A 12,189-nucleotide genomic window follows, 5' to 3' on the forward strand; every position below is an offset into this window, starting at 1 on the left:
GGTCCCCGCCCCTTCTGACTGCTGGTGACGTCAGCCAGGCTCCGCAGTTGCCGGGGCCGCGCGCGCTGCTGCTGCATTTGGTGCAAGAGGAGCCTGGGGAGCGCGATCCGGAGGTGAGCGCGCCCCCCCCGGGCCGCCCCCCCCCGGCCCTCCGCGTTTGACAACGGGCGGGGGGGGAGCTGTGTGCTGGGGGGGGCTCCTGGCTGCACGGGGGGGGGAGCTGTGTGCTGGGGGGGCTCCTGGCTGCACGGGGGGGGGAGCTGTGTGCTGGGGGGGCTCCTGGCTGCACGGGGGGGGAGCTGTGTGCTGGGGGGGCTCCTGGCTGCACGGGGGGGGGGAGCTGTGTGCTGGGGGGGCTCCTGGCTGCACGGGGGGGGAGCTGTGTGCTGGGGGGGCTCCTGGCTGCACGGGGGGGGGAGCTGTGTGCTGGGGGGGCTCCTGGCTGCACGGGGGGGGGGAGCTGTGTGCTGGGGGGGCTCCTGGCTGCACGGAGGGGGGAGCTGTGTGCTGGGGGGGCTCCTGGCTGCACGGGGGGGGGAGCTGTGTGCTGGGGGGGCTCCTGGCTGCACGGGGGGAGGGAGCTGTGTGCTGGGGGGGCTCCTGGCTGCACGGGGGGAGGGAGCTGTGTGCTGGGGGGGCTCCTGGCTGCACGGGGGGGGGAGCTGTGTGCTGGGGGGGCTCCTGGCTGCAGGGGGGGGGAGCTGTGTGCGGGGGGGGGTCCTGGCTGCAGGGGGGGAGCTGTGTGCTGGGGGGGCTCCTAGCATGGCAGAGCGGGGGGCTCAGCGTTCTGCATCCTGCATCCATTTCCGTCTCTGCCGGCCTGGGGGGAGCAAACGAGCTTCCGCTCCCCCCCCTACGCGGGGGTGCCCGGGAGCTGGCGCTTGGAGTAAGGGCGATGGGGCATTTTCGGGGTCCGTATAAAACATATGGAAGGGTCGGTCTTGGACCGGAGGCTGGATGAACCCGTTCCAGTGACTTCTCAGCTGGCAGTGTGGGGAAACATGGAGGTCGAGGGAACCGAATAGGGTCACTGAATATTTCTCTCTCTCGGCTCTAGGTGAGACATTTCTCTTGGTTGGTGCCAGGTCAGAAGATTTGGCTGGGCCTCAAAGAATAACATAGAGGTGGTGTTTGCAAGAGGAGCCATTCTGTGCATGCAGCCTTTTCTGCCAGTGTTTGGGGGGGGGGGGTGCTAACTGATGCCATCCAGAGAAAGCCTTTTAAATAAAATAACAGTGAGCTGGTTAAGGATGTTTTAATATGAATGATTGATGGCAGGGCGGGGACTCTGAGGGCTGACCCTACAGGCAACTGAATAGCTTGAATCCACCTGCATCCACTCAGCCCCTGAGTCTCTGACAGTCATTTATTAACACATCCAACCAGGCATGCAACTTTGTTGATCCTTGCTGTACAATGTGGTGGTGTATAAGGTTACCGCATTGCTCTCGTTTTGATGGGTGGTATAACTAACTTCACGTGTGCCTAACGCTGCTTTTAAAATAGAGAGCAAAATGGATGTGGGGGCCTGAGTGACTGACTGTTTGCCTTGGCCTCTGTGCAATTACTGATGTTTGCATGGTGAAGACAAACCAGTGAATGAGGTGGTCCGCCTCCATGATGGGTGTTTTGTGTTTCTTGGGTGATATTAAAGGATGAAGTTTCCAGAAGAAAACTGCTAGGGAGCTGGAGAAGAGCGCCCACTGCTAGGGCAGACGCTTCTGGTACAGAAATACCATGAACCCTTTTCAACCCTGCTATCTCAGAATAAAACTGATTCTGTCTCCGTCCCACTCTGCTCCCTCCCTCAGAAATACACTAGCTGATGAAAGATACTCATTGCCCAGATCCTAGGTGCAGCCCGGCTCCACTGATATCCTCTTGCTCACTGCAGAAACATGCCTTGCCTAGGTCAGTATAATTCTCAGTCTTTACCAACCCAAATCTGCCTGCACACCAAGCTTTTCTCGTTAGCGCAGGATTACTAGTGTCCGTTATTTTACACCAGGACACTGTGAGCTTACAGAGAATCTTGCCATAGAGGTCTGCCGCTCAGCCAGGCCAGGACTAAGCTTGATAGCGTGTTCTGGGGTGCTCTGTCCAGAGGCATTACAGAAATGGAGCCCACCTCCACGCCTGATCTGCACTGTCCCTTACGATGGGACTCAGTTTGTGCCTTGGCAGGAGAGAGATGCTTTTACTTGGGTGACAAACACTAAATCGTGAGGCTAGTGGGGAATCGCCCTCCTTCTCTCTGGAGCACTGGCTTATTGCTGGGATCTTCATGTGCTGTCACAGGAGGTGTGTGTCCCTCTGCATATCGTTTAATGCAGACACTTGAAGATGGTATACAGTAAAGCTGCGTGTAGGTATTAAGAGTCCTGTAATTAAAATGCATTGGAGGAGCTAGCTCACTAAGTGGCTGGCTTAATGGAGCAATAAAATGTTTCTTTAAATATGAACTTGGTCCCCAAGGGCCAGATGACTAATATTATGTTGAGACCCATTATTTGAGTTAAATTGCATATTGTTAAAATGAGCTAAGTGACTTGCTGGATTGTATAGTTCCCACTGGATCTGGATTGCTGTCAGATTAGCCATGTAAACAGGGTTTATTCATACACGTGTTCCGAGGTTTTCTTCTGTTTGGCTTTAGAGAAAATGGATCAGGGCCGATTTCTCCGAGGCTGAAAATTCTCTCTCGATTTTTCCCCCCCAAACTCTGAATTGTGCAGCTTATTAGGAAGTGGAGCTCATCTCTGAGCACCATTAAAGCTTCACGACGGCATGTAATGACATGATCACAGCTGTACTGTCCAGTACATCCGACTGTTCTCTATTTGAGGTGCCTTTGGACTTGGGACAGCACTTGTAAAACAAAAACTCCTCCTCCTCCTGGCTGTGTTTGTAAGTTCAGTTTGATAAAGGGATCAGAAAGTGGCCATGTATTTCTGGGTGAATTTTGCATTCAAAACTGAAGTTGTTCAACCTTTTGCCTTGTGCATCGTACGTACAGCGCCTTGTGCACACTCTCACTCCGTGTACTCTGCCTGTCACCTTATTGCTTGAATGTTAAGTGATCAGAGACTAAAACAAAGGTACAACAATTTCTCAGGAGATGCGATTAGAGAATCAAAGAGGAGTCTGCCCAGTAGTGACTATGAATGAGGTTATAAGGTCGCATTTCCTGATATTATTTTACAGAAAGGAAAAAAAATACTTTGTGGCTCTGGATTCTCTGTTTCTCCATTGCAAAGGGTTACCTTAAAACAGAGGAAGAGGCAGCTTGCCCAGCTTGTTCATTTCCATTGACAGTAAAGGGAGAAAATCAGTAAACCCCTTGGCAAGCCACAGCCCACATACTTAAATCTTGGAGCTAAAAGCTCATGTTACTGTGCATCCTGGTACAACTCAGATGGAGCTGAATCTAGTCTCTGTGCTTTATAAACAGGGCTAGGAAAATGTCATCAGAGATTTGAAACTATTAGCCAGGGGCCAGCCTGAAAATGTGAGAAGGTGGGCATCTGCAGGGTAAAAGGGCAGCTCCCTAGTGTGGAGTGGTAGCCAACCCCCATTCCCTCCCTGGCTCTGGGATTCTTACTAATGTGCAGCTCAGGGCTGGGTGGTAGGGGTCTGGTAAATGTGAAGCTGCTGGAAGGGAGAAGGATTTGCCTGTCTGGAGAACCTCCTGCCTATTGCAAGGAAAGGGGGTTTGTGCTGCTGTGCTGCTTCCCACAGCCATCTTGGTTTGTGCCCTCCCTACTGCAGAGGACTGGAGCACCCAACTTGAAATTGACGTGGTTCTTGAGTTTTCCTGAGGTGCTGAGACTGAATGCTTGAATCTGATCCACCTGGTCTTAATTTCATGATGTTGTTGAAAAGAACTCTTCCCTGCAGCAGCAGAGGCACTGGAAAAGTCTCTCAGCAGATTCAGGAAGATGCTCCTGCATCAGTTCGTACTCTACTCCAAGTTGAAAAGTTTATGGTCCTGTCCCCCCTTCCCCCTCCCCCAAATAAAAGCTACTAAGGGTTACAGAGGGGTCAAGGAGTGGTCCCTGGTGAACCTTCTGAGACACGTGGGGGCCTCCAATCAGTCTGTTAAGGGTCACTACAGGCTTTCCCTCTTAAGAAGCTCATAGCCGAGGAGAACAGCACCCTTCTGGCCTTGGAATCTACTGCAGGCATCTAATGTCTCCCCTTGTTGAAAATGGGCCCCAGGACTTCCCCCAAATCATTTTCAGAGCAGGTCTTTTAGCAAAACAGCCAGTCTTGATCATCTGGCTTCTCCTCCCAGCCCTCCACGAATCTGCGACAGTCAGAGGAGCAGGGGTCCTGAGTGTGTGTGTGCACGGGGAGCAGGGTGGGAGCTGTGCACCCCAGGAGAGTGATTACGCAGTGACGGTAATTGTCTCCTGCTCTTGTCCTCTCACTGGGGTCTGGCGTTGTCATGTGTGAAGCATAGTGGTGGTGACCCCCAGTTCTTAATGTCTGAATTTACAAATAGTGTCTCTGCTTCACTTCAGTATTGCAGGGGCTGGTTCTCTCTGTTGTGGTGGTTTGACATTTACATTGCAATAGTCCCTCAAGGCCACAGCCAGGCTGGTCCCCCTTGTGGTAGGTGCTGTGCAAACGCACAGACCCTGGAGAGTCGAGCTCAGCTTTGTGGTCTGGCTCTGCAGGAAAAAGAGAGGGAGACCATGTCCGCACTGGGCAGCAGCAGCAGCTGTGTAACTGACACATAGGCCCTTTTGAAAATGTTGCTCTTGGTCTCTCGCGGACACATTGTGCTGTGCAGTGCGTGTTGGGGCTGATGATCCATAACAGGGCCCCTGCTGAAAATGTTTAACAACTCATCATGTTTGATCACAACCAAGTCATCTCAGACCTGGGGGTAGGTCTCAGCTTGGAGAACTCGCTCCTTTTCTTACAAAGTGGCACAATAATAGACATGAGGAGCTTCAGTCAATGCCTTTGTTTGTAGGGTGTCAGAATTCGGGAGCTGAATGTCCAGTTCAGGTAAACGTGGAGGGGGGAATTCTACCTTGGCACTAAACCTAACCCACTAATATTGGAGCTGGTATGACTTTAGAAAATGGGGCATGTAGGGGTCACAGTTGGGCTTATAATGGAAAAGGTACAGAGAAAGGCAACAAAAATGATCAGATGGATGGAACAGCTACCCTATGAGGAGAGATTAAAAAGACAGGGGCTTGTCAGTCTAGAGAAGAGATGACCAAGGGGGACTATGATTGAGGTCTATAAAGTCATGACTGGTGTGGAGCAGTGGCTCTCGACCTTTTGAGACTACTGTGCCCATTTCAGGAGTCGGGTTTGTCTTGTGCAGCCCCAAGTTTCACCGCCCTTAAAAACGACTTGCTTACAAAATCAGACCTAAAAATACAGAAGTGTCACAGCACACTAGTGCTGAAAAATGGCCGACTTTCTCATTTTTACCATGTAATTATAAAATCAATGATTGGAATATAAATATTGTACTTGCATGTCAGTGTATCGTCTATAGAGCAGTATAAACCAGTCATTGTATGAAATTTTAGTTTGTACTGACTCCACTAGTGCTTTTTATGTTGCCTGTTATAAAACTAGGCAAATATCTAGATGAGTAGATGGGTTCCTGGAGGACAGGTCCATCGATGGCTATTAGCCAAGGTGGTCAAGGACGGAACCCCACGCCCCAGGTGTCCCTGAACCTCTGACTGCCAGATGCTCGGACTGGGCAACAGGATGAATCACTCAATGAATTGCCCTTTTCCACTTATTCCCTCTGACCCGTCTTGCCCCAGCCACTGTTGGAGGACACTGGGCTACATGGACCATTGGTCTGGTCCACTGGGGCCATTCCTATGTTAAAATATCTTACTTTGTTTGCATGGTTTCTGCTGCTGCCAGCACCCAGGCTGGCGGGATGCACGTTAGACCCAGTAGTCGAGGCCTGGCTTTGCGTTGGTTCAGGCAGAGTGCAGGAACATCACAGCTGCATGGATCAAAGGCCCACACCGGCTGGCTGCCTCAAGAAGGAAATTGAAACCTTATCTATTCATGCAAGCTATTCGCTTCAAGGGTTTCTCTAGAGGAAGCTTATATAATGGGAAAAACATCATGGTGCACTTGGACTGTTACTTCACGGCGAGCATTAATTTCGGGGGGGAAAGGGTTTGTCTCAGGACCTAGTAAATACAGACCTCCTGGATCTATTCTTGCATTCGAACCTCTAGGGACCTCCCAGAGCAACAGTGTTTGCTGGTGCTGTCTGCCCTGCTGCATCCCTGAAAAATGTAGTGGCACAGGCCTGCCCTTGGTTCCCAGGAATTTTGCTCTGGATTGTCCAGGAGAAGCCCTAGGCTCTCTCGCTGTGCTCCGTCCACCAGGTGCCTCTCCACATTCACGCAGCCTAGTGGGGAAGGTTCTAGACAGAGTCTTGAGATCTGGGCTCAGTTCCTTGCTCTGCCCCAGAGGTCCAGTGTCACTGAGGTGGAGTTGTCAAAGGCAGCTGAGAGAGTTCAGGCACCCAGTTCCCACTGAAACTCCAGAGGAGTTGGCCACTGAGAATCCCACCCATAACCTCTCTGGGCTCCATTACCAACCTGCAAAATGGGGATCGTATTCCCTTTCTCTCACCCTGTGTCTGTCTTGTCTCTGCCGATAGAAAGCTCTCTTGGGCAGGGACTGTCTCTGTGCAGTGCTTTGGGCACCACTGGTTGAGGAATAGTGATGCTGGCATTAGACCAATGGTCCATCTAGCCCAATATCCCGTCTCTCACGGTGTCCAGTGCCAGGTGCTTCTGGCAGTTGGAGGTTGAGGGGTACCCGGAGCGTGGGGTTGCATCCCTGACAGTCTTGGCTAACAGCCATCGATGGGCCCGTCCTCCATGAACGTATCTAACTCTCTTTGGAGCCCAGTTCTGCTTTTGGCCTTCACAGTGTCCCCGGCAGTGACTGTGAGTTGTTCCACGGCTTGAAGCAGCACTTCCCTTTGTTTGTTTTCAGCATATGACCCCCCTCGCTTTGTGTCATGTGACGCTTCCTTATTCACTTTCACTTTCTCCACACCAGTCCTGTTTCCATAGCTTCGACCACATCCCCCCCGAGCGTTGCTTTTCCAAGCTGAGCAGTCCCCGTCCTTTTAATCTCTCCTCACAGGGCAGCTGTTCTATACCCCGAGCAGTTTTTCTTGCCCCTCTCTGTACCTCTTCCCATTCTCATGTATTTTTTGAGATGGGATGACCAGAACTGCACACACGGTTCAAGGTGTGTGTGTGTACCATGGATTCATATAGTGGCCTTGTGATATTTTCTGTTTTATGATCTATCCCTTTCCTAATGGTTCCTAACATTCTGTTCACTTTTTTGGCTGATTTTTCTGATTGAGCGGATGTTTTCAGAGAACTAGCCGTGATGATGCCAAGTTCTCCTCCTTGAGTGAGAACAGCTAATTTAGACCCATCGTTCTGTATGCATAGCTGGGATTATGTTTTCCAGCGTGCATGACTTTGCACTTAGACTGAGTCTCAAGGTGCCATTTTGTTACCCAGTTTTGGGAGATCCCTCTGTAACTATTCACAGTCAGCATTGGACTTACCTATCTTGGGTAATTTTATATCATCTGCACATTTTTCCAGTTCTCTGTTCGCTCCCTTTTCCAGATCATTTATGAATACGTTGAACATTGTTGGTCCCCGTACAGACCCTTGGGGGGCCTTGCTGTTGCAGGGTTATCGCACCATTTCCGTTAGAAGCCCCAAGGGTCCTGTTTTGATTGACGCACGTGCTGGGGGTAGTTGACAGCTACATTAGCAGTGGAGGAGTTTGCGGCAAAGACCTGAGTTTGCTTTGTGCTGAAGCTGAGTGGACTCTCAGCCCAGGAGTCTGGGCTAGAGCTTGCTCTGGGTTAGCCCCTCCACACTGGGGAGGAAGCAGGACTTGTGGTGCAGGCTAAGCATGCCTGGTGTCCTGCTGCAGTTCACTCTAGCAGCTGGGAAGGAAGGAGACAAAGGGTGTGATGGGCAGAAGGAGCAGAGGCCCTTGTGCAGACACTGCAGCGTTCCAGGGAGGAACAGGCCACACCCATGAGGTTCCTGTGAGCTGGGCTCCCGGTCCATGTAGGTACTGCAGAGAGCCGTCCTGCCTGCGCCGGGAGCCGTGTGGGCTCCAGGCAAAGGGCCGCTCTTCAGGGGCCTGTCTGTCAGACCTTCCATTTTCCCCACGCTCTCTTCCCTGCCCCACTGAACCCGAGGAGCAGTTTGCCTCTTTCCACACACAGGCTGTGCACAGTGCCAAGGACCCGGAGTTCTCCACTCGCCGATGCCGCTCGCTGTGTCTCCACCAGCTGTTCAGACCCTGAATATCCATCACTTGCCAGCAACAGGCTTCAAAAACGTCGTCTTGAGTCTGGATCCCTGGTTGCTCTGCGGGGCCCGGCACAGAACTGCTGCCACACCTGGAACGAACTGGCTCCTGTGCTACCCATCCCCCCAGGGGCCCCGGCCCAAATGGGCCGTGGTGCCTGGACTGCCCGGGGGAGGGGAGCTGACACCCGCTGCCCAGGGTGCTGTGCCTGCTCAGTGGATAATCAGAGGGCCTCAGTCTTCAGGACTGTCTCCACCCGGCATCTCTCACCAGCCCTGGCAGGGGGTGCAAGGATCGCTGGCAAGGGCAGTGGGAGCTTTAGCCAAATCAGAGGGGTGACGGGGAAACAGTATTGTCTAGGCCCCCGTACCAGCCCTTTGCAGACCAAGTGCAGGAAGGTCTGGGGAGAGCAGTGGCAGTGCCGGAGGGGCCAAGCTCTGCCTCGCTCGGCCAAGCAGCAACCTGCGGGGATTTCATGGGGCGCTTTGCTGAGGGCAGGGCCAGGGGATGGAATGAAGATGGAGAGACTTGAGGTGGGTAGCAGGAAGGCGTTAGTCCTTGATGGGGTTCTTCAGGGTGGGATGGGAGGAGCTGTGCCTGGAGTTGCACAGCCTTGCCCTGGGGAGCAGGCTGTAGGATCAGCCTTGCTCTGGCTGGGGACTGGGTTGGCTGGAACAGGCCTCTTCCCCCTCATTGACTTCTGGGTGTAACGTACCTCGAGTATGTGCTGGGACAGAAAGGGAGCCCAGGCCTCTGGTCTGATGGGCCTTGCAGTGTCCGGCTCGTGAACCGGGCAGGGAGATCCTGTGGAATAGCTAGATCTGGGAGAGGCTGGATCAGAGAGCCCAGATGGCTTGGGGCTGGCATCCTCTGCTGGGCCCAACTTCCTGCGTCAGCTGCATTGGTGGGTGGCATGTGCTGTGATTACCCTCAGCTGCCAGTGGGCAAACACGGGGCAGGGCCCAGCCTCATGCAGGGCTGGGGTCTCAGGGTTATCCTAAAATGGCCTGGCAGAGAGGAGCATGTTTAAATCTGACTGAGCCGTTCTGGGTGTGCGTAGATGTGGATTCTGTTCCTAGCTCTCTGGTCACTCCGCCCCTGCTGGGAAACCTTGTACCTTCGTTCCAGGGTGTTGAACGCTTCAGTGCTCCTTTGCGGATGACACTAGATATGACCCACAGGAAGAGCCCCCTATGAGCCTCCCCCCTCCCTGTTGCAGGGCAGAAAGGGTGGGCATATCTAGGTGCCATTTCTGGTGGTTCACGCTGCCTGCCCATGTTACTGCACCCAGAGGGCTGGCGGGGTGCGATACTACGTGATGTGGCCTTGCTCTGACCTCCCAGAAGCTGATGGTGGGGTCTCTGGGCCTGAGCGGGGAGCAGCCACCCTGGTTACTCCAAGGAGCTGAGCATGGCTGAATTCCCCAGGGAGCACGTGCCCCACCAGCCCAGCTCTGCCTTATGCTTCCCTTTGCAGATGGCTTCCGCTACCGACTCCCGCTATGGCCAGAAGGAATCCTCAGATCAGAACTTTGACTACATGTTCAAGATCCTGATCATCGGGAACAGCAGCGTGGGGAAGACCTCGTTCCTGTTCCGGTACGCTGATGACTCCTTCACTCCCGCCTTCGTCAGCACCGTCGGCATCGACTTCAAAGTCAAAACCATCTACAGGAACGAGAAGCGCATCAAGCTGCAGATCTGGGTAGGGGCCGTGGTCGCTGCACGCTCTGGCGGGTGGGGGATGCAGTGAGGGAGGCTCTGTGGTTCTGTATGTCACGTGTGGGGCAGCCATCCGGGTCAGGAGACATGCACTGACACCTCCCCGGTCCAGCCAGCCCCTCCAGGGCTAGGGTGATAACCCAGAGTCCTGGGCAGGCCTCAGTCTGGGTAGTCACGTTTGGCCACCCTCGACTTCCCTGCGGCTTAGACTGGCCCCCTGGCCGTGGCTGCTGCATGGTGTGCCTGGCTCAGCACGGCTGGTGTCAAAGTTAGAATCAGGACTCACAATTTGTCAGACCACTCTATTTATTAGCGCAGCGCTCCGCCAATAACATTCAGAATATGTGAGTGGCCATGCAAGGCCCAAACAGTCTTATTTATACAGATAAAAGAGCGGGAATTTAGACAAAGGGACAAAGAAATCAAAACAGTAAAATTCACCTGGGGCACAGCATGCATATCCTATTTCCTTATTAACTGTTATCGATCTAAGGCTAATGCTTCACCAATTGCCCTTAAACGGTGCAATTGTTCTGTGTTAATGTCTGTATTCCTGACACCTGTTTGCAACATTCCAACAACTTTGCTTAAAGGTACAGACAACATTTCTTTAATCCTTTCTATTCTTACTATATAATTCATTCTACTTTCACACTGGTGTGTTCTCCCCAGGCCGTTGGTGGGCAGTCCATGGTGGGCATCATGGGATCGGTGCGTGCTGGGGGAGATCTTCATGGAATGATAACCTGCCCAGAGTGTTTTCCGAAGGGCAGACATCATGTGGGTGACACCGGTTCTGGTTTCTTTAAAGCTCATTCTCTCCAGGACACAGCTTGCTAATTAACAGCTTCCACGAAGCATGAGCCTCCTACATCTGCTGCCAGCCCTCTGCCCTCCCCACAGCCCCCTTGCCCATGGTGGCCTGGCAGACTGACCCATTCAGAAGAGGGGTCCTGGTATGCTGGGGGACTGGGGTCTGTGTGGGACAGTGGTGGCTGTGGCCTATTCTGCCTCCTAGGACCTGAGCACCCCGCACTCAGGGCTGTTCTAAGCCCAGCTCGAGAGCATTGCCTCTCCCAGCTCCTCCACCAAGCGGGCCCCTGCAGAGTGATCCTGGGCTGCCCCTTGCTCTGCACCCCAGGGCTGTCAGCAACACACCCACACACCCTCTGACACGCCAGGCTCCTAACATGGAAGGCTCCATTGAGCCATTAGCCCTAGGCCTTGGCTCCAGGATGCTCAGAGGTGGCCTCATGCTCCACGGACAGCGTGTGGCATAAAGAAACAGTGCCGTGTGCTGACAGGCTTCCTGCCTCCCTGGGGAGGCTAGATACCAATTAGCACATAGCTTAATCACAGAAGGGCCCGGAACAGTCTAAACAGCAGAGCTGAAGGAGCAGCTGGAGCGACAGATTTAGCTGCGGTGGCTTTGCCCTCGTTACCGTGGGATGTGAAATGCTGCTGCACGGCTCTGAGGTGCCTGCTGCAGTGGTGAAAGGCTCTGGGTGCTGGAGCCTGAGCAACACGGAGCCTGGTGACTCTTGGGCGAGCGGAGAGGGGTCTCTGGGCACACGCGCCAATTCCCAGCCTAACGAAGCCGCTGCCCTGGGAGTGCAGAGTGGGGGTTAATTTTCAGGAGAGCCGAGTTCAGGGTGCTTTGCTGGGGCCGCGTTCAGCTTCCCTCAGTAGCATTGCAGACAGCAGAACGGTCCCTTGCTGGGAGGCAATACGTGCCAAAATGGGACCACTCGGACTCCTCCTGCCAGGGGTGGGGTTTGCCCCTGCTGTCAGGAACCAGGGGGCCGAAGCCAGATTGAGGTGCTTCCCCACCTCTGCCTGCCCCTGCGGAGAGGTCTGGGGCAGGGCCCCCTCCGCACGGATCCCCAGGGCAGGGTCTGGCCTGACGTCTCAGGTGGGATGTGGAGCTCAGATCCCGGCTGGTCAGTAGCAGCGGCAGGGCCTTCATTCCTAGGCCCTGGGCCCAGCTTCTTCTCAAACTGAGCACATTCCTTTAGCCCTGAGTCCGAGTCCTGCGGGTTGGAGCCAGTGCACCGGCTCCACCCCACCCTGCTCGTTGCAGTGGCTGGGGGGGATGTGCAGGAGC

The 12,189-nt window shown here is 53.9% G+C and overlaps 1 protein-coding gene across 1 annotated transcript in view; it reads left to right on the top strand.

The window, feature by feature from the left end:
• The window catches only part of RAB3A (RAB3A, member RAS oncogene family), a 19,176-nt gene continuing 6,987 nt past the window's right edge, over positions 1-12,189 (top strand). The window contains exons 1-2 of the mRNA XM_050934311.1: positions 1-113; positions 9,841-10,068. Coding sequence (XP_050790268.1) covers positions 9,841-10,068 — 228 coding nt within the window. The 5' untranslated portion in view covers positions 1-113. The remainder of the gene's footprint in view (positions 114-9,840; positions 10,069-12,189) is intronic.

The sequence above is a fragment of the Gopherus flavomarginatus genome, chromosome 24, assembly GCF_025201925.1.
Source record: "Gopherus flavomarginatus isolate rGopFla2 chromosome 24, rGopFla2.mat.asm, whole genome shotgun sequence".
NCBI lineage: Eukaryota > Metazoa > Chordata > Testudines > Testudinidae > Gopherus > Gopherus flavomarginatus.